The 23390-nt window shown below is 42.1% G+C and overlaps 1 protein-coding gene and 1 pseudogene across 1 annotated transcript in view; one reads left to right on the top strand and one right to left on the bottom strand.

Moving 5' to 3' along the window:
- Nucleotides 1–23390, bottom strand: part of arap2 (ArfGAP with RhoGAP domain, ankyrin repeat and PH domain 2) — a 338594-nt gene that overhangs the window by 257274 nt on the left and 57930 nt on the right. Inside the window, exon 3 of the mRNA XM_080189086.1 lies at nucleotides 507–592. Within this exon, the coding sequence (XP_080045212.1) occupies nucleotides 507–592 (86 nt within the window). The remainder of the gene's footprint in view (nucleotides 1–506; nucleotides 593–23390) is intronic.
- Nucleotides 20238–20693, top strand: LOC145343145 (small ribosomal subunit protein eS12 pseudogene; annotated as a pseudogene).

The raw sequence follows: 23390 nt of genomic DNA, 5'->3' as shown, positions 1-23390 counted from the left end.
AAAATGTTAATTTGTCCCATTACTTAACAATTTCTCCGAGGAGATCACCAGAGATTTAATTGATTTAAATGTTAAACTCTTGAAGGAATACATTTAAGCAACGCTTTGAGCATAAGCATAACTCTCTCCTCCATTCCCAGCATGTCTCGCTTTCTCTCCCATTCTCAGCATGCCTCACCCCACCCAACCACCCCCAGCTCAGAATCAGGCAAGCAGTTGGCTCAAATGTTTTAAACACATAAAAATGGCTTCGCACAATATCAGCAACTCTTCTTTGGTCATGAAGTTACATAGCAGATATCAGCAGCACAGGAATAGTATACAACTCCTCAGTGGATTGATGTCATTACACATGGCAATCGCAATAGAAATGCATTATAACTAATTATCAACCTCTGCAGTTGTCAATGGAATAAGGGAGACCACAAGGCTATAAAACACTATGTATTTTTGCAGCAATCTCAGTTTTGCAAAGTAATGTTGAAAGAAGTTGAAATCTTACTTACTGTACATATGAGCCAACAGCGGGCTTTGTGCAACGTCACAACTGGAGATATGTGAAAGGTTGAGGTTTCTTCTTTTCAGTAAGGAACTGTGGTTAAAATCAAGTGGAAATGTAAAACAATTGTTTTCAACTGCAGGGAAGATGTTCAAAATGTTACTAGTGATTAAATCTCTGTACACAATCATATTTATTGTTGCTGTACACAATCTCAGACTATTATAGTAATAACAACTTCTTTAAAAAGGATTGAAAACATCCAAATTCACAAAGACCACGCTCACATTGCTGCAAACCTCTATACATACCTTCAGATGGCTCATGGTTGCACAGCTCGGTTTCTGTAAACCACATCTGTTAGTTGTACATTGTGTATGTAATCATAGTAAAAAGTTATGTAATCATACGCACCAGTACCTGGCTTAAATAACCTGAATTTAGAAAGCACCTTTCTCCTTCCTAAAGTGCTTCACACCAAATCAATTATTTCTGCAGTGCAGTCACTGTCAGGAAACATCTAAAATTCTAACAGGATTAGACAGGGTCGATTCAGAAAGAATGCTCCCAATGGGGGAGTCTAGTTTGAGAATAAGAGGTAAACCTTTTAAGACTGAAGTGTGGATGAATTTCTTCACTTAGAAAGTGGTGGTGAATTTGTGGAATTCACTACCACAGAAACTGGTTGAGGCTAAAACGTGTGATTTCAAGAAGAAATTAGCTATAGCTCTTGGGGTTGAAAGGATCAGGGGACAGATGAGATCAGGACTCTGAATTTGATGATCAGCCGTGATCATAACGAATGGCGGAGCAAGCTCAAATGGCCTACTCCTGCTTCTAGTTTCTGTGCAAGTCACCTGGACTGAGAAGGTTCCACAGACAGTAATAGTTTAATGTCTCATATGAAAGAGAGCACATCCAATATTGCATGACTCCTTCAGTACTGCAATGAAATGCCAACCCAGATGTTGGGCCAGATCTTACTAAAAGAATAAGGTTAACAGCACTTGTTGTTAAAATGACATAAAATGAACAGCTACTGTTGGCATCTGAGTATGCACAGTTAAATTAGGCATCAGAAACGTGCTGTGAGGGCCACGCTGATTCTCCACAGGAGGTATTGCTTCAGTCCTTGCTGATGGATTCTGCACTGAAATAATACAATATGGACTTGTGTACTTACTCACGAACTCCACACTACAGATACCTGAAAATGTGGGTGTGCGGAAGTATAAGTGAATTTTTAACAGCATGATAAGTTTAAATGAGGGTTCTTCATTGTGGTTAGTTGAGGAAAATTGCTATTACATTGAACAGATAGCATGGTTGGCTACATACTGGGCCATACACTAGACTGGACCAAGTCTACACACTAAAGCTGGTGAAATCTTCGCAGCCAGCTGTCAAGAAAGTGGATGGCAGGTATAATTCCTTCACAGATGCTCACAAAATCCGGGCCTAAGTGCTCAAGTAGAAAGAACATGGTTCGGATCCACAACTTTCTTATTCAGAATTCTGAAACAACCTGACACATAGCACAGCACAGTGGCACAGTGCTTAGCACTGCTGCCTCACAGCGCCAGGGACCCAGGTTTGATTCCCGGCTTGGGTCATTATCTGTGTGGAGTTTTGCACATTCTCCTAGTGTCTGTGTGGGTTTCCTCCAGGTGCTCTTGTCTCCTCCAAAGATGTGCAGGTTAGGTTGATTGGCCATGATAAGTTGCCCCTTCGTGTCAGGGGAATTAGCAGGGTGACTGTGCGGGGTCACAGGGATAGGGCCTGGGTGGGATTGTTGTCAGTGCAGACTCGATGAGGCAAATGACCTCCTTCTGCACTGCAGAGATTCTACAATTCTATACTTTGAAAAATGAATCATGTTTTCCAGTGTTATCTGCGGCATATCAGAAAAAAAGTACTCAAAAATATCCTAGATTGTGTGCACACACTTACTTAGATACTTAACATCTTGGAAAGGCCAAGTATCCCTGCACACTTCTCGAACAAGCCAAAAAATCTGTGATGAGTTCTAACAGCTACTGATCTCCCATGTTAACTAAACAGGCTGCAAATAACAATATGAGGAGGAAGCCCTTGACTAGATCTACCAAACAATCTATCTTCCATAATATCTAGGATACATTCAGCAAGATAAGAAGGTATAAAATAACAGAGATTGTTCACATCTGGAGGCAAAGGTCATATCCACATTGCATCACAGCTGGCTCAGCTGTGGTTTGGGTGGGGCAAGGATAGATGCATGAGGGATATTGCAAAAGTAATAGCAGTAGAGGGTCCGAAGGGTAGTGGAAAAGAAAGGCTCTTTCAAGAATGATTCTGAGCAGCTGTGGGGCATTCTGAGGAGTAAGGGTGAACAATCATGGCCTACATTGACAGCAATGACAAAGGTAGAAAGAGGGATAAGGAGTTAGGAAGTATACTAATGTGATCCAGAGGCAGTACAGGAAAGAAAATTTATAATTCCTTTGAACTGTCTGTGGAATTGAAGTGGTTTTCAAGAATGTTAGAAAGCAACTTCTGAAGAGTTTACATCAATTGTTAAGAGCTCAACTGAAAATGCTGGTCCATGTGACCTGACAATATTACCAATTGAAAGGGAGTTAAGATCAGGAGCTGTGTGGTTGGCAGACATAAAGGAGAGTTTCAGACACAAAGCAGAGTTACAAGCAGAATGAGGGTGGTCAGCACACAAATGAGACACAAACAGAAAGCAGGCAGAGACAGAAAGAGTAGCACATCAAATTCTTCTAAGAAGCAGCAAATATGTCAAAAAGATGTCAGTTTTCTGTGTGGCAGGAAAGGAGACAGGAATGCTTGGAGGCAATGTGTGAGCTGACTAAAACGAAGGAAAAGCTTTGCGTGCAGCTCAGAGACACTAAAGAGCTGAGTGCTTTCCCAGGAGTGGCCAAATCATGAACCGGAGAATTATTGGTTGGCCAGTTAAGGAACATTGGGAAATTATACCATCAGGGCTGACATGACCCGAATGGGAGAGGGCTCGTCTTGCTGATGATAAATGAAGGCAAAAGCTGTTGCCAGATAGGGACCTATCCTGCATGAATTAAGAACAGCATATTGTGCAACTGGGGAGCTACGTATTGCTGCATTTGTACAGGAAGTGATGTGGGGATTGTGGTTCTGTAAGACGTATCTTTGCAACGACTATTCAAAGTGAGATTTACCTTTTTATTTGAATTATCACTTGCCAGTTAATTCATGTTTCATTTATATATTTTCTGGTTCATTAAAAGTTACAAAAAGTGAAATTTTGTTGGTATTTTCTTCATTTGGGTGAAAATTTGGTTAGAACAAAGAACAAAGAACAACGAACAACCCAGCACAGGAAACAGGCCCTTTGGCCCAACGAGCCCGCGCCGCCATTTCAACAAAGCATTTTCCTACACCTACCCTGCTCCGTGTGTATGTGAATGGTACCCCTAATATAGCCAGATTCAGGGGAGAATAGTGTAGGGTCAGTTTGGTACACCAATCAGCCTAAGAGCACATCTTTGGGGTGTGGGAGGAAACCAGAGCACCCGGAGGAAACCCACGCAACCACAGGGAGAATGCGCAAACTCCCACAGACACAGGCCCAAATCCATGTATCTGCACAGCTAGCAGTGATAGTCACTGAGCTGTTGTGGTGCCCGTCTGCTGGTCCAGGACTAAGCACACACAGCGACACAAAGTACTAGGCCACTCTCGAAACCTCCAAGAGCAGCCCACACACGACCCACCGTGTGCATGTCCCTCGTTAGACAACAAGGTGGACCGACACCTGTGGATTTAAAGAGACAAAAACATTAACATGTAATACTTTGGGCTACAGTTCTCTCATGGAAATCATAACAATAGCAAATCCTGGTAATAATCTCCAGATTATTCCGAATACAAGTGGGAGTGAGTATAGAAACAGGAAGACACAGCTGACAAATATATGGTTGAAGAGATGTAATGGGAGGGAGGGCTTTGGATTCCTTGGAACTTGGAACTGGCTCTGGGAGAGATGTGACCTGTGTAAGCCAGACAGGTTGCACCTGAATGCAGCTGGGGCCAACATCCTTTGTGAAGAGAATTGAATTTGTTCATGTTATTGAGGAGGGTTTAAACTAACATGTCAGCATTGTGGACATAAATCTGAAGCTATTTTTAGACACAAAAACCAAAATGGCAATTAGAAGAGACAGATAACAATAGAACAGGAAACAGGAAGGAATTAGCAGGAGATCAGAAGGCAATTTAAGATCTAAGATTAGTGTTGCAGTACACATATATGATTGTGGTAAGTAAAGTTGTCACAGGTGCAGGTAGCCAACCTGTGACAATGTGCAGGACTAGATACTGAACATTCCTGAATTCAAGATGTCCTAGAAGGATGAAGGACAGAATCTATTCCGTTAGAGCCAGAAAACAAACACGGTACCATTACTCTACTGGGTGCATTCTATAGGCCACCAACTAGTAATAAAAATATGGAGGAAAAAAATTAGAGACTTGCAAGAATTGTAGAATAATTGTAATGGGGGATTTTAATTATCCTAATTTAGATTGAGACAGTAATAAAGCAAAAAGCAGAAGGGAGATGAGTTTCTAATGTGCATTCAGGAAAACTTTCTACACCAATATGTTCCCAGTCCAATGAGGAAGGAGGCAGAGCTGGATCTGGTTCTGGTTCTGGAGGGTAAGGTGAGTCAGAGAATCAAGAGTCTATTTGGGAACATTTAGTAAGGAGTGACTGTTGTTAGGTCTAGAAAAGGACAAGGGACAGACTAGAGCAAATGGGCTGAATTTAAAGAGGAGATAATTCAGGCGCACGGTACATTCTCAAGAGAGAAAAATGTAGGCAGGTCAAACACACAGCTCCCTGAATGAGAAGAAAATGATGAAGCTGAAATGACAGATGTCAAGTACATAGTATAGTTGAGAAACAGGCTGAGCAAATATAGAAGGTGCAGAGGGGAACTGAAGAAAAACATAAGAACAACAGCAAAAACGTGGTCGAAGAAACTGGCAGCTAACACAAAGGAATACAATTTGATAGACCTATGAGTGGTAAAAACAGAAGTGGGGCCAGTTAAGAACTGAAAAGAGAATTTGCACAGAGTAGGGCATGATTGAGGCACTAAGTGACTATTTTATATCTGCCTTTACCAAGGAAAATGATGATGCCATATTTGTAGTGAAAGAAAAGGTAATTGAGATGCAGTCTCGTGGGAAAAAAATTATTCCCCTAACCTACACATGTTGGGACATTAAGGAGAAATTTAGCATGGCCAATCCAACTAACCTACACATCTTTAGAGTATGGCTGGAAACGAGAATACCCCCAGAGCAAACCTACACAGACACAGGTAGAACGTGCAAACTGTCTTCCAAACAGACCGTCACCTGGGGCTGGAATTGAACCCAGGTCCCTGGAGCTGTGACATGGCAGTGCTAGCCACTGTGCCACCGTCAAGAGGAAACTCAATTAAAAACCTTTTATCTATTACAACACTAAACTAATCTTCTAAATTATTCCAATCTCTCACTATTGCTCAACAGAAAGCTGGCTCATCACAGCCTCACTCCAACTTCCACCTCAGCAATCATCCAAAATTAAATAATTTACAAACATTTCTTAGCAAGTATGTCGGATGGAATAGTTCTATCAAATAGCAAAAGGAGGGGCCAGCAAAATTTGGAACGGAGTTAAATTATCTGAAAAAAAACTGCAACAGGGAACATCAACAGCAGTAGTCATGAATCACTCGAGGTGAAGGACAGTTAAAAATGTAGAAACAAATGTAAACAAAAACAATGTGCCTGCATTTGGTTGATAAAGAGTTCTTCAGGAAAAGTGCTACACAGACTTTCCGCATGCACGATAAAGTATTTTGTCCTACATCATCTGGGTGATAGGTTAACTCAGGATTGACACTTGTTGCAAAAGCCTGCAAACATGTCATGTCAAGACGCAGGCAAGAATAAAGTTCACTCAAGATAACACATGGTGCCCATTGCTTGTAGAAACCGATACTCGCAAGAAATCAACACCTTCAGAAGAAAGCTGGAGAAAACAGAATCCTTTCCAGCAGCAGTTACTGCAACAAAACCTGATCAAATGCTTCAGAGGGGAACTCGGATCCAGTAGCACATTTCAAGCTCGTGAAACGGCGGCTTCCTATCTTGAAGGGGCTGGAATACAAATGGGAGTAAGTTATGATTCAGCTGTAGAGAGTCCTGACCAAACCTGCCTGGAATGTTGTGGTGTCCATTTTAGACACCACATTGCAGGAAGGATGTACTGGTCTTGGGAAGAAGTACAGTGCAGATTCACTAGAATTTTGCCAGAGTCTCAAAAGATTAAAATTATGAAGATCAACTGCTTAAACTTGGCTTCAGTTCCCTCAGTTATAGAAGACGGAGGGGGTGTTCTGATTGAGCACGGCTGCTTCTGCCCTCCCAAATACTTCCCACCTCGCCAACAAGACGAGATTAACTAGTACATGTGTGCCAGGGCAGTACCAACGGGGTGGGGAGCTCTGCAAAGTAATGCAACCTACGAGGCAGCAAACTATCTTTGATCTGGTCCTGTGTAACGAGACAGGAAAATTTAATGATCTCACAGTTATGGTTCCTCTCGGAAGAAGTGATCACAGTATGGTTGAATTTAAAATACGGCTGGAGCGTGAGAAGGTAAAACCCAACATCTGTGTCTTGTGCTTAAACAAAGGCAACTTTGTGCAACTGGGGGAGATCTGCAGTGCCGGGGGTGGGGAGGGTGTGGAAATCATGTCAGGGCAGGGCATATCAACACACATCCCACCCACCCTCCACAGTACAAAGCTCCAGCTGTCAAAGAACATGATTGCCAGAAGACTGCAATGCCGGGCTACAAAGGGATAAGGGAGACATTGACTAAAGTAGACCAGGGGCAAAAGTTTTATGGTGGGACAATTGAGGAACAGTGAAGGACTTTCAAAGCGACCTTTCACAATGCTCAACAAAAGTATATACCAGTGATAAGGAAGGACTGTAGAAAAAGAGATAAGTCAGCTGTGGATATCTAAGGAAATAAAGGAGGGTATCAAATTGAAAGAAAATGCATACAAAGAAGCAAAGATTAGTGGGAAACTAGAGGATTAGGAAATCTTTAAAGATCATCAGAAAGTCACGAGAAAAGCTATAACGAAAAGTAAGATGGATTATGAGAGATGGATATTCTAGAGGGTTTGAAAATAGATAAGTCCCCTGGTCCGGATGGGATTTACCCTAGGATTCTCTGGGAGGCAAGAGAGGTGATTGCGGAGCCTCTGGCTCTGATCTTCAGGTCGTCGTTGGTCTCTGGTATAGTACCGGAAGATTGGAGGACAGCAAATGTTGTCCCATTGTTTAAGAAGGGGAGCAGAGACTTCCCTGGGAATTATAGACCGGTGAGTCTTACTTCTGTGGCGGGTAAGGTTTTGGAAAGGATTATTAGAGACAGGATTTATAGTTATTTGGAGAGTAATGAATTGATTAGAGACAGTCAGCATGCTTTTGTAGCGGGTAGGTCGTGCCTTACTAACCTTATCGAGTTCTTTGAGAAAGTGACCAAAGAGGTGGATAGGGGTAAGGCAGTTGACGTGGTGTATATGGATTTTAGTAAGGCGTTTGATAAGGTTCACCATGGTAGGCTTCTGCAGAAAATGCAGATGTATGGGATTGGGGGTGATCTAGGTAATTGGATCAGGAATTGGCTAGCAGATAGGAGACAGAGGGTGGTGGTTGATGGTAAATATTCGTCATGGAGTTCGGTTACGAGTGGTGTGCCTCAGGGATCTGTTTTGGGGCCACTGCTGTTTGTAATTTTTATTAATAATCTGGATGAGGGTATAGTTGGGTGGATTAGTAAGTTTGCTGATGACACCAAAGTCGGAGGTGTGGTAGATTGTGAGGAAGGATGTCATAGTTTGCAGGGTGACTTAGAAAGGTTGCAGAGCTGGGCCGCGAGGTGGCGGATGGAGTTTAATGTGGAGAAGTGTGAGGTAATTCATTTCGGTAGGAATAACAGATGTGTTGAGTATAGGGCTAACGGGAGGACTTTGAATAGTGTGGAGGAGCAGAGGGATCTAGGTGTATGTGTACATAGATCCCTGAAAGTTGGGAATCAAGTAGATAAGGTTGTTAAGAAGGCATACGGTGTCTTGGCGTTTATTGGTAGGGGGATTGAATTTAGGAGTCGCAGCGTCATGATGCAACTGTACACAACTCTGGTGCGGCCGCACTTGGAGTATTGTGTGCAGTTCTGGTCCCCACATTACAGGAAGGATGTAGAGGCTTTGGAGAGGGTGCAGAGGAGGTTTACCAGGATGTTGCCTGGTATGGAGAGGAGATCCTATGAGGAGAGACTGAGAGATTTGGGGTTGTTTTCGCTGGAAAGAAGGCGGCTAAGAGGGGACCTTATTGAAACATATAAGATGATTAGAGGTTTAGACAGGGTGGATAGTGATAGCCTTTTTCCTAGGATGGAGAAAGCTAGCATGAGGGGGCACGGCTTTAAATTAAGGGGGGGTAGTTATAGGACTGATGTCAGGGGTAGGTTCTTTACCCAGAGGGTGGTGAGGGACTGGAATGCCCTGCCAGCTGCAGTTGTAAATGCGCCTAGTTTGGGGGCGTTTAAGAGATCTGTGGATAGGTTTATGGACGAAATGGGATTGGTTTAGATTAGTGGGTTAGTGTTGTTTTGTTTTAAAAGCTGGTCGGCACAACATCGTGGGCCGAAGGGCCTGTTCTGCGCTGTAATGTTCTATGTTCTATGTTCTAAACTAGCTCAGAATATAGAAACAGATAGCAAAAGTTTCTACAAATATATGAAACAAAAAGAGTGGCTAAAGTAAACACTGGTCCTTTTGAGGATCAGAAGGGGGATGTAATAACTGGAAATGAGAAAATGACTGGAGGTGTTGAACAGGTATTTTGTGTTGGTCACCACAGTGGAAGACACAAATAACATGCGAAAAATTGATGACAGGAGGACTATGGCAGGTAACAGTTTTGATCTCTTGAGAAAGGATATACTGGCACTGGAGGAGACTCACTAGGTTGATTCTGGAGTTGGGAGGGTTGGCTTATGAGGAGGGACTGAGGAGACTGGGGCTATGCTTATTGGAATTTAGAAGAATGAGGTGCGATCTTATAGAAACATATAAGATTATAAGGGAATAGATAAGATAGAAAAGTTGCTTCCACTGGTGGGTGAAATTAGAACAAAAGGGCATAGCCTCAAAACAAGGGGGAGTAGATTTAGGATTGAGTTAAGGAGGAACTTCTTCACCCAAAAGGTTGTGAATCTGTGGAATTCCCAGCCCAGTGAAACAGTTGAGGCTACCTCATTGAACGTTTAAGACAAAGATAGTTAAATTTTTGAACAGTAAAGGAATTAAGGGTTATGGTTAGCGGGTGGATAAATGGAGCTGAGTCCTCAAAAAGATCAGCCATGATCTCACTGAATGGCGCAGCAGGATCGAGGAGCCAAATGGCCTACTCCTGCTCCTATTTTTATGTTCTTATGTAAAGCGCAGAGTGCTGTGCAACTGGGGGAGGTCTGCAAGGCAGTGGTGGTGGGGGGGGGTGGTGGTGGTGGTGGCGGCAGCGGCAGGAATCATGACAAGTTGGGGCATGTCAACTCACATCCCACTCCACTGTGCAAAGCTCCAGCTGTCAAAGAACATGATTGCCGGAAGATTGCAACACTGGGCTCACCCAACCAAAGGATTGGTGTGGAGGACTCTGCTCTCACGCTGTTATGACACTTACTTCTTTTTTGGGAAAACTGTGTCCCCCTCATTTTTTAAACTGAGCCCTAATTCTAAACATCCCACAAGCTGAGACATTTTCCAGCATCCACTCTGCCAAGTCCCCTCAGAATACTGTGTTTCAACATCACCTCACATTCTTCTAAGCTGTCTCTAATAGCAGGTAGGCAGTTAATATCACGGTAACGCGGTGGTTAGCACTGTTGCTTCACAGCTCCAGGGTCCTGGGTTTGATTCCCAGCTCGGGTCACTGTCTGTGTGGAGTTTGCGCATTCTCCCCGTGTCTGCGTGGGTTTCCTCCAGGTACTCTGGATTCCTCCCACAGTCCAAAAGATGCATGGGTTAGGTTGATTGGCCATGCTAAGAAATTGCCCCTTAGTGCCCAGGGATGCGTAGGTTAGAGGGACTAGTGGTATGATATGGGGGTAGGGCCTGGGTGGGATTGTGTTCGGTGCAGACTCGATGGGCTGAAGGGCCTCTTTCTGCACTGTCGGGTTCTATGAAAGAGAGGAAATAATAGTCACAGTAGAGTAGAAGCACACGGAACTTTGTTTGCATCTAATCCATTGCATCTATCACAGGATCAAATAATTACACAATGGGGATATGCAAAGATCAACATTAATTTCACCAGCACGGAGTCCTTCTTGACATATACAAGTTTGGCAAAATAACTAAGTATTCCGATGGGCTTTCTTTCCATGGATAAGAACAAAGAAAATTGCTGTAATTTTCTTTGTTCTTTAGGTGTAAACCGTAAATGTACAACATAAATATTCAGTTTCTGCGCACTGCAATAGACAATGCGCTGTCAAATAAGTCTTGCAATCCATTAGACCTAAATATGATCCTGTTCACACATGAAAGATTTTCTATATCCCACTCATCTTCATTGAGGTTTGATGTGAATGTAATGAGCTCTACAGAGAGGGAACTGCCAACGTACACTGATTTAAAAAAAATACAAGTCAAGGTGAAATGAGAAGTGGATCTTTGTCTGAAAACAAGCTGTCATGACAATGACAAACTTTTAACTCACCCAGGGATAGTGCACAATATCGATTGTTATTAAAAAATAAACAGCAGCCTTGAATGGCTGAAACAACATGTTAATGAGCCTGGGTGATGATTTTAGAAATAAATCTCCATTAAAAATTTTTTGCTGTAAATGAGTTCCATCTTAATGCTCATGCAAAGCTACCCCACAGAGTTAGTGGGCCAAGAGCAGTAGCCATTGTGAAACTTGAGTAAAATAGCCATTATGTGGAGATGCCGGCATTGGACTTGGGTAGGCACAGTAAGAAGCCTCACAGCACCAGGTTAAAGTCCAACAGGTTTATTTGGTAGCACGAGTTTTTGGAGTGCTGCCCCTTCATCAGGTGAGGACTCTTATTGAGTAAAATAAGCCCAGTTGTTGTACCAAGTATAATGGTAAGGCTAACAGTGCTCATTAGTTATTATATAGTAATTGGACAGCAACTTTCAGAGTCTACACGTGGATGGGTCTTTTTCTGCATGGAGGTCAGTCACCAGTGGAGTGCCCCAGGGATCTGTTGCATCGTTGATGGAGACGGGTGAGGTTCCGGAGTATTGGAGGATTGGGGATGTGGTTCCTATATTCAAGAAAGGGAACAGGCATAGCCCAGGGAATTACCGACCGGTGAGTCTAACCTCAGTGGTTGGCAAGTTGATGGACAGGATAATGAGGGACAGGATTTATGAACATTTAGAGAAGTTTAGTATGATCAAAAGTAGTCAGCACAGCTTTGTCAACAGCAGGTCATGCCTTACGAGCCTGGCTGAGTTCTTTGAAAATGTGACTAAACACATTGATGAAGGAAGAGCAGTGGATGTGGTTTATATGGACTTCAGCAAGGCATTCGATAAGATCCCCCATGCAAGACTTCTTGAGAAAGTGAAAGGGCATGGGATCCAAGGGGCTGTTGCCTTGTGGATCCAGAATTGGCTTGCCTGCAGAAGGCAGAGAGTGGTTATAGATGGGTCTTTTTCTGCATGGAGGTCAGTTGCCAGTGGAGTGCCCCAGGGATCTGTTCTGGGACCTTTGCTGTTTATAATTTTCATAAATGACCTGGATGAGGAAGTAGAGGGATGGGTTGGTAAGTTTGCCAACGACACAAAGGTTGGTGGTGCTGTGGGTAGTCTGGAGGGATGTCAGAAGTTGCAGCATGACACAGATAGGTTGCAAGATTGGGCGGAGAATTGGCAGATGGACTTCAACCTGGATAAATGCGTAGTGGTCCATTTTGGCAGGTCCAATGGGATGAAGGAGTATAGTATCAAGAGTAAGACTCTTAGCAGTGTAGAGGATTAGAAGGACCTTGAGGTCCAGGTCCATAGGACTCTTAAAATAGGCCTCGCAGGTGGAGGATGTGGTTAAGAAGGCGTATGGTGTACTAGCCTTTATTAATCGAGGGATTGAATTTAGGAGTTGGGAGATAATGCTGCAGCTTTATAAGACCCTTGTCAGACCCACTTGGAGTATGGTGCGCAGTTCTGGTCGCCTCATTACAAGAAAGATGTGGAAGCTATTGAAAGGGTGCAGAGGAGATTTACAAGGATGTTGCCTGGATTGGGAGGCATGCCTTATGAAGATAGGTTGAGGGAGCTAAGTCTTTTCTCCCTGGAGAGACAAAGGATGAGAGGTGACCTGATAGAGGTTCATAAGATGTTGAAAGGTATAGATCGGGTGGATTCTCAGAGGCTTTTTCCCCAGGGCTGAAATGGTCACTACAAGAGGACACAGGTTTAAGGTGCTGGGGAGTAGGTACAGAGGAGATGTCAGGGGTAGGTCCCAGACTAGGCTAGCCACACAGACTCCCACCAACTACGGCAGGTCTGCAAGACAGAACAGGCTACAAGGTGAAGACATGTAGAATCACTGGCATCAAATGCACCCCTCCCCAATGAACTCAATGCATTTTATGCCCATTTAGAGCAAGAGGATGCCCTCCACCTTGGATAAACCTGTGTCCGAGATGACCATTGCTGGCATCAGATCATGCTTCTCGAAAGTCAACCCACAGAAAGCAATTGGCTTGGATGGGGTCCCAGACGATCACTCGGATCCTGCATGGACCAGCTGGCGGGGGTATTTGCAGACATATTTAATCTCTCTTTATGGCAATCTGGAGTCCTTATCTGTTTCAAGATGACCATCATCCTAATATTAAAGGAAAGCAAGGAAGCATGTCTTAATGACTCCTGACAGGTGGCAAGGAATGGTGCGACATAAGGAATGGTGACATAAATGTGGATAACAAGACTTCACGTCAGAATTGCAAAAACATAACATGGTATAATTTCAAGATGCGCCAGATATCTGACTTGCTTTCCTTCTTCCTCCTTTTCCCACTTCAAGTGGTCATACCTCTGAATCCAGATATTGGCTGAAATCTTCCATCCTTGTTTGCGGATGGGATTTTCCTGTGCTGCTGAGGACAATCTAACATTGACCTCACCGAATATTCACACTTTTTAAGCTATATTAAGGCTGTTAAAAAAAGACCATTGGATGATCTTGCCCTCTCAGTCCAAGGGACACCGTTCATTGTACCACCTCCACTGTTTCATCACACATTTGAGGTCTAGATAGGATTCTTTGGGGCTTGTTTATTTGTCAAGAGTAATTTGTATGAGTCTATTGATGTTAAAACCTTTGTTCACAGATATTAAATACATATTGGGATCAAAATCCTGGGACCCCCTGGACAGCACAGTAGCACAGTGGTTAGCATGGCTGTCTCACAGCTCCAGAGACCTGGGTTCAATTCTGCCCTTGGGTATCTATTTGTGTGGAGTTTACACATTTTCCCTGTGTCTGCGTGGGTTTTCTCCGAGTGCTCCGGTTTCCTCAGTCCAAAGATGTGCGGTTTAGGTGCATTGGCCATGCTAAATTGCCCCTTACCTGTCCCAGGATGCATAGGTTAGTGGGATTAGCAGAGTAAATATGGGGGTTATGGGGATAGCGCCTTGGTGGGATTGTTGTGGGTGCAGACTTGATGGGCTGAATGGCCTCATTCTGCAACGTAGGAATTCTATGATTCCCTCTCTAATGGCACTGCGAGTGGATCTTCATCACATGGACTGCAGCAGTTCGGGAAGACAGGTCACGATCACATTCTCAAAGGCAATTAGGGATAGGCAATAAATGCTGGCCTGGCCAGCTACACCTACATCCCATGATCAAATTTTAAAAACTCCAACCTCTGCATGGGTTGGAACTCTGCTCCCATTCATATATCTGTTACTCCATCATTACAGCAGCATCTTATACTTCTGATCTTAATCCTTTACTCAAACTATAAATACTGTGGATGTAAAGTCAACTAAATAACATTGCCCAGGGATCAAACCAGCTCCTAAGTCAGATCTGAGAATAAAATGAAAAGAGTGGGTGACAAACGAAAAAGGAGGGGGTAGCATTGTTGGTTAAAGAATCAATTACAGTTGTGAGAAGGGATGAGGCCCTAAATAGGTAAACAAATGAGGCTTTATGGGTTGAGTTTAGGAATAAAAAAAGAGCAGTCACACTATTAGGAGCTTACTATAGACTCCAAGTCGGGAGAGGGAGATGAGAGAACATATGGTAGACAGTTTCAGGCTGTGGGAATAAGAGGGCACTGATAGTAGCAAACTTCAACTGCCTCTATATCAACTGGTTTCAAACAATGTAAGGGCATTGAGGGTTTAAAATTCATGTACTGTGACTAGGACTTTTTTAAAATAACAGTACATGATTTTTATCTTGGGAAATTAAGATGGGCAAATGGGCAAAGTGACAGTGGGCGATCATATCAACGATAGTGACCAACGTTTTAAACTGGAGGAAGACAAATTTTACAAAACTGAGATGTGATTTGTCTGAGGTGGACTAGACAAGGGTGTTGAAGGATAAACCAGTGGGGAGCACTAATAAATGAGATCATTACGGTACCAAGCAGACACGTCCCCTCCAAAATTAAGAATGACACTGCCAAATCCAGACTCCCATAATTGTCTAGAAAAGCGCAAGGGAAGATTAAACAGAAAAAGAGAACATATGATACTCACAAGACGTCAACACTTCAGATAGTCTGGAGGAGTATAAAAAGTACCGGGATCAAATAAAAAAGAAAGGAACTCAAACAGGAGACTTGAAAATTGATTAGCAAGAGCAAGGAAAACCCAAAGATGTTTTACCAGTATATAAAGAGCAAAAGGATAGTTAAGGAAAAAGTGGTTCCTATCAGAGATGAAGAAAGGAAGTTACATGAAGATGCAGCAGATATGGTAAGATTTTAATTTTTTTTGTCTCTGTATTCACACAGGAAAGGGATGACGCAAATATAGCAATCCAAGAGGAGCAGTGTGAAATAGTGGATAAAATAATCCTAACGAGAGAAGTGTTAGAGGAGTTGGAATGCTTGGAAGTGGATAAGTCACCAGGGCCAGATGGATTGTTCCCTAGTACGTTGAAGGAAATAGCAGATGCTCTGAGGATTATTTTCCAATCTTCACGCGACACAGGCGAGGTGCCGGAGAACTGGAGAAATGTAAATGTGATTCCATTGTTTGAAAAGGATGCAAAGGAAATGTCAAACAATTACAGTACAGTTACTCTGACTTCAGCGGTGGGCAATTTGTTAGAATCAATCCTGACAGATTGGATAAGCTGTCATTTAGAAAAGCATGGACTAAATAACGATAACACAATAAAAAGGAATATGCGAAGAGGGGTAGATCATGTGGGAGACCTTGGTATGCAAGTGCACAGATTCCTAAAGGTAGCAGTTTAAGCAGAAAAGATTGTAAAGAAGGCAATTGGAATGCCTTCCTTCATAAGGAGAAGTAAATAATACAACAGTAGGGAGATAATGATAAAACTCTATAAGACACTGATGAAGCCACAACTGCAGTAGTGTATGCAATACTGGACAGCACATTTCAGGAAGGACATAATTGCTCTGGAGAGAGTACAGAGAAGATTTACTAGAATATTGCCAGGGCTGGAGAATTACAGCTACAAGAAGAGATTGGAGAGCTTGGGGTTGTTTTCCTTGGGACAGAGAAAGCTGATATTTGACATTGAGGCATACAAAATTTTAGTGGTAGAGATAGGGTAGACAGGAGGAGTCTGTTAACCTTGAAAGACAGTTCAAAAACCAGGGGTCATAGATTCAAGCAAAATGGCAGGAAGATTAGAGGGACATGGGAGAAATTTTTTTTTATACATTGAGGTCAACGGATGTCTGGAATTTGTTGCCCAAGTTGGTGGTGGAGGCAGAGAATTTAAACTCATTTAAAAAGTACCTGGATACACACCTTAAGTGTTGTAAGTTGCAGAACTATGGGCTGTGTACAGAAAGGTGAGAAAAGGCACATGGGTATCCATGGGTCAGAATGGACAAGATCATTTCTATGGTTCTCCTGAAGTCAACCACCAAATGTATCGAAAAGAAAATTACTACCGATGCGGATCTAATTGCTCTCAATAAGCGCTATTAGGAGCGAATGGACTAGTCTCAATCCACAAAGAAGTAGCAGGAAAGTATTTGGCTAATGTTTGCATTCAGGGATGAAAACTGGCTCATTAAGCTGCTACAGCAGAAGAAAATGAGGAGATTAATTTTAAAAAAAATGAGCATCAGCATTCATCCGTAAATGATTTGTATTTAAGTTAGAAATGTGCAAGTTAAAGTAACTGGAACTTTTGTTAGTCTCCAAATTCTTTAAACTCACTGCTTTGACCAAGCTTTTGGTCACCCCAACCATTACATCTCATGTGTCCCTTTGGGTCCAGTGTCTGTTTTCTGTATGTCTCTGTAAAGTGCCTTGTGATGTAAAAGCACAAGATAAATGTTGCTGTTTGCTCCCTCTAAATAGGTTTCCTGTTGTGCCGCGTACTGAAATAGCTCTTATCAAAGCCACAAATGTCATCTGGTGTGACTGTGGGAACAAAAAAAAAACTTTCCTTCTTGACCTGCTTGTAGTCTTTCACACATTGACCACATCACCCTTCTCCAACACCTATCCAGTTGGTTGGGACTGCTCTTGCCTACTTGCATTCTTACCCATCTTACCATAGCCAGGTATCACTTGTAACGGTTTCTCTTTCTGTTTCCACATCATTACCTCTAGTGTTCCTCGACGATCAAACCTTGGACTGTATTTTTGGATGACTTCACCAAGGAGCAGCATTTGGTTGAGAAATAGAAGGGGTCCTAGTTTTCATACACATGTTGACAATACCCAGCGCTACCTCACCACCACCTGCCTCGACTCCGCTGTTACTAAGTAGACTGCTTATCCGACATCTAGTACCAAATGAACAGAAATCTTCTCCAATTCAATACGGCAAAGACTGAGGCCATTTGTCTGGCCCCCATTCTAAATTCTGTTTCTTAGCAATCAATTGCAGCCCTTTCTCTGACAGCAGTTTGTGCTTAAGGTAGTCAGTTCGCAATCTTGACCCTCTATCTGATGGGTTTTCTTTCACATATTTCCAGCATCACTAGGACAAGCAATTTCCATCTCCACAGCACTGGTCAACTTCATCTATCTTGAATCATCTGCTGCTAAAACCCTCACTCATGTCTTTGTTACCTCAGCACTTGACTATTCCATTCACTTTGATCATGGCTAATCATCAAATTCAATATGAATAAATATTTCTCATCAGTATTTATTGTTGAGAAAAGCATGGATGTTAGGGAACTTAGGAAAATAAATAGTGACGTCTTGAGGAGTGTACATATTACAGAGGTGGTGGTGCTGGAAGTGTTAAGGTGCATCAAGATAGATAAATCCTCGGAACCGAATGAAGTGTATCCCAGGACATTGTGAGAAGCTAGGGAGGAAATTGCAGGCCCCATAGCCAAGATATTGGAATGATTGATAGTCACAGGTGAGGTGTCTGAAGATTGGAGAGTGACAAATGTTGTGCCTTTGTTTAAAAAGGGCTGCAGGGAAAAGCTTGGGAAAGACAGGCCAGTGAGCCTCACTTCTACGGTGGGTAAGTTGTTGGAAGTAATTTGAGAGACAGGATCTACAGGCATTTAGAGACGCAAGTATTGATTAGAGATAGTCAGCATAGCTTTGTGAGTGGAAAATCATGTCTCTCAAATTTGATTGAGATTTTTGAAGGGGTAAACAAGAAGGTAGATGAGGGCAGTGCAGTTGATGTTGTCTACATGGATGTTAGCAAGGTACTGCATGGTAGGTGGTTGCATAAGGTTAAATCTCAAGGGATCCAGGGTGTGGTATCTAAATGGATACAAAATTGGCTTCTGTCTAGAGAATTATTTTTTCAAACTGGAAGCTTGTGACCAGCGAGGTGCCTCAGGGATCAGTGCTGGGCCCACTGTTATTTGTCATTTATATTAGTCATTTGGATGGAATATAGGAGGCATGGTTAGTAAATTTGCAGATGACATTAAGATTGTTGGCATTGTAGACAGTGAAGAAAGTTATCTCCAATTGCAGCGGATCTTGATCAATTGGGCCAGTGGACTGATGAATGGCAGATGGAGTTTAATTTCGACAAATGCATTTTGGTAGACCAAACCAGCATAGGACTTAGTCTGTTAATGGTAGGGCGTTGGGGAGAGTTAAAGAACAAAGAAAGCTAGGAGTATATTTTCATAGCTCCTTGAAAGTGGAGTCATAGGTGGACAGGATGGTGAAGAAGGCAGTAAGCATGCTTGGTTTCATCAGTCAGAACACTGAATACAGGAGTTGGGACATCTTATTGAAGTTGTACAAGACATTGGTAAGGCCACACTTGGAATACTGTGTGCAATTCTGGTCACCCTATTATAGTAAGGATATTATTAAACTAGAAAGAGTGCAGAAAAGATTTACTAGGGGTGCTACCGAGACTTGATGGATTGAGTTACAAGGATAGGCTGGGACGTTTTTCTCTGGAGCATAGGCGGCTGAGGGATGACCTTATAGGGGTCTATCAAATAATGAGGGGCACAGATCAGCTAGATAGTCAATATCTTTTCCCAAAGGTAGGGAAATCTAAAACTAGAGGGCATAGGTTTAACATAAGAGGGGAGAGATACAAAAGTGTCCAGAGGAGGAATTTTTTCAGACAAAGGCTGGTGAGTGTCTGGAACAAGCTACCAGAGGTAATAGTAGAGGCAGGTACAATTTTGTCTTTTAAAAAGCATTTAGTTAGTTACATGAGTAAGATAGGTATAGAGGGATATGGGCCAAATGTAGGCGATTGGGATTAGCTTACGGGTTTAAAAAAAAAGGGTGGCATGGACAAGTTGGGCCGAAGGCCTGTTTCCATGCTATAAACCTCTATGACTCTAATATCCTGATCCCCTCTTCCTCAAATATCCCTTAATCCCTTTAGCCCCAAGAGCTATATCTAATTTCTTCTTGAAATCAGGCAATGTTTTAGCCTCAACTATATTCAGTGGTAGTGAATTCCATACATTCACCACTCTCTGGGTGAAGAAATTTCTCCTCACCTCAGTTCTAAAAGACTTACCTCTAATCCTCAAACTATGACCCCTAGTTCTGGAATCCCCCACCATTGGGAACATTCTCTGAAACTACTTGTCTAACCCTGTTAGAATTTTACAAGTTTCTATGAGATCCCCTCTCACTCTTCTGAACTCCAGTGAATACAATCCTAACTGATTTAGTCTCTCCTCATATGACAGACCTGCCATCCCAGGAATCACTGGTAAACCTCCACTGTACTCCCTTTAAAGCAAGGACATCCTTCCTTAGATAAGGACACCAAAACTGCACATAGTATTCCAGATGTAGCCTCACCAACACTCTATACAATTGCAACAAAATATCCCTATCCCTATAGTCAAATCCTAAAGCTGTGAAAGCCAACATACCATTTGCCTTTTTATCCGCGCAGCAGCTCTGGGCTCGCGCAGCAAACCACCCTTTCCGGGACAAAAAGCAGCACGATGGTTGAGGAATGCATAACTGTAGGTGGTGTCATGAATGTTAACACTGCACTTCAGGAAGTGCTTAAAACTGCATACACCCACAATGGCTTGTGTTGTGATCTCCAGGAAGCTTTCAAGGTGCTGGACAAATGACAAGCTCATTTGTGCGTTCTGGCAGGTAATTGTGATGAGGCACAGTATGTTAAGTTGGTAGAAGCCTTTGGTGCTGTGCGTCAGGTCAACTTGATTAAGGCTGATGACAACAAGAAACTTGGTGAATGGGTAGGCCTGTGCAAAATAGACCGAGAAGGGAAACCTCGCAAGGTTGTAGGCTGCAGCTGTGTTTTTGTCAAGGGTTATGGCAAAGGCTCACAAGCCAAAGATGTCATTGACAACTATTTGAGGAAAGTGATATGTTTCATAGATAAAAACAAAAACTGGCTGCTGCACTTGTGCACTTACTTTCAGTGACTGAGGCACAAGGACACAAGAGCTCATTGAGTATCCACCTCTCTCAATTTACACCCATTCAAGTAATAATCTGTATTTCTACTATTGCTACCCAAGTGGATAACCTCACATTTATGCACATTATACTGCTTCCGCCATGCAAATGCACACATACTCAGCCTGTTCAAATCACACATCTCTGTATCCTCCTCACAGCTCATCCTCCCACTCAAATAAACCTAAAGTTTGAGATGTGAAACAAACGCTAAAGTAATTGGGAAGAAAGCATTGACTGGATATCAGAGTTTGTGTAACAGGGGAAGTCAGTCAAGGCAAAGGAATCCTGAACAGAGAGGTGTAAATCCTAGATTGGATTTGCTGCTAAAAGTGGAGCAGATGCTCGGTTTAGAAATGTTGTTTGAAAATCCTCAACTGGATTTCAGAATGCGAGCTACTAAGTGAAAGCACCACTACAAGAGAACATTTTAAAGTGTGTTTTTGGGAATTGAATTTGGAACTCTCATATGACTATCATCAGGGAGATTTCTGAGGAGAAAACCACAAGTACTAACTTTGGTTCACTATAATTAAGAAAACTGATCAACCCTCTACTTTCTCAGAAGATTAAGGAAATTTGGCATGTCAGCTGCAACTCTCACCAACTTTTACAGATGCACCATAGAAAACATTCTTTCCGGATGTATCACAGCTTGGAATGGCTTCTGCTCTGCCCAAGACTATAAGGAACTACAAAAGATCATGAATCTATCATACAAACCAGCCTCCCATCCATTCACTTTGTTTACACTTCCTGCTGCCTCAGTAAAGCAGCCAGCATAATTAAGGACCCCACGCATCCCAGACATTCTCTCTTCCACTTTCTTCCATCAGGAAAAAGATACAAAAGTCGAATGGAATGCTTTGTCTGTATAGCGCGCAAGAAACAATACTTTTCACTGTATAAATATATAGGACAATAATAATTAATCAAATCAAAGCTAAATCAAATCAAAGATTGGTTGGGGGACTGTGCATTTGATTGCAGTCATCTTGTATTCGTCAAAGGGACTTTGTGTGGTAATGAGACCAATGTAGATTTAAAATTTACTTTGTCATCTGTGTTAATCTTAAAATCTGTGTATCTGTTAAACTAAGGGGAGAGTAATGAGTATTTTATTGTAATCCAATTTTTAGATGTTTAATGAATGTATTTTTTGTTGTTGAAACAATTACCAGTCCTGTGATTCTTATCATCAATGTTATACAAAAAAAAGCAAAAATCTTGAGCCACAGTTCCATTCTTGTGTCTCCCCATCTAGTTATACTACCAATTTGGTTCTAATTTATTGAAGAACTTGTTTAATCAGAGAATCGTTACGGTGTTGAAAGAGGTCATTTGGCCTTGTAACTCTACTAACACCAAAGAGAAATTTTCAGCCAAACACTGTAGGCTGGAATTTTTCAGTCTTACTGCTCTCAGCCAAATCTCTGTTCACTGCAGCAGGACACCAGGTTTTAGTCCAACCTATTTATTTGATAATATACTCACAAGCTTTTGGGGTTAGCCCCTTCGTCAGGTGAATGGAGAGGTCTGAGGCCAGAACTCTCCATTCACCTGACGAAGGGGCTAACCCCAAAAGCTTGTGAGTATATTATCAAATAAATAGGTTGGACTAAAACCTGGTGTTGTCAGACTTTTTACTGTGTTTACGCCAGTCCAACGCTGGCATACCCACATCATGACTGCAGCAGGGCCAGAAAATCCCAGCTGTAGGCTTGGTCTGAGAATTCTGACTGTAACCTTGGAGGAAACATGAGAATTCAGCAGTACTACTGCAAAGTTAGGACATTTGAGAGTACGTTGACCACAATTTGCAACTCATTACATTTTTGACTGAAATATCAGCAGATAAACAGTAATACATTTTCAGGGTTCTTACCAGAAACCTCCTGGTAATTAATTATTGAATATGGAGTTTGAATGTAGGAGATAATTACAAATTGTACATTAAAAGTTTACTTAAAAAAGTACAAGAAACAATTTATAAAACATATTTAGATAGAATTAATTTTATTCATAAATAAATGCATTCCACACAATTCCTGCAGTACAAACTTATCTAAGACATTTTCAACGTACATCATGTTTTAAATTCCCTTTAACACCGAGTTTTATGCTCAGTGAAAAGAGTAGGGCTTTCTATGTGCTGTCTTTCACGCCATTCAGCACCAACATAATCATGCTAGTGTCATTCCACTGAATTGTATATTGAAACTGTTAATGACAACTCCAGTTAGGGGGGGCCATAAATCACTAATCAGATCACGTGAGCTAGTTTTTGTGGAATCAATGGTGCATTCATACCGCTCGTTTGGCATTGGCAATGCATCTTCTTGAACACCGACATAAAATTAGGGAAATCTAATTCATTCAGTCAGTCTCACAACCAAAACGATCTCTATTATAAAACAACCTACATGTTAATAAATGCTGACAGACTACTCTAACACCATTTTAACAACTAAAAATAGCTAACTGAACAGGGCTGCTTAAACAACGTCATTAAAAATATTACTAACAGGTAAACGTACTTGAATGTGCGTGTGCACAGCTTCGATTTCTCCAACATTATGGCAGGCCATCAAAACATGACTGCCTGCTGGTACTATTGTGAAATTGGAAGCAGCAGGAAAACAGCAATAAAGATGCTAAAACCAAGG

The sequence above is a fragment of the Carcharhinus amblyrhynchos genome, chromosome 1 (genome assembly GCF_965287045.1).
Source record: "Carcharhinus amblyrhynchos chromosome 1, sCarAmb.v2.hapA, whole genome shotgun sequence".
Lineage (NCBI taxonomy): Eukaryota > Metazoa > Chordata > Chondrichthyes > Carcharhiniformes > Carcharhinidae > Carcharhinus > Carcharhinus amblyrhynchos.
Note: the sequence above shows the minus strand (reverse complement) of the source record. Positions and strands in the feature narration are given on the sequence as shown.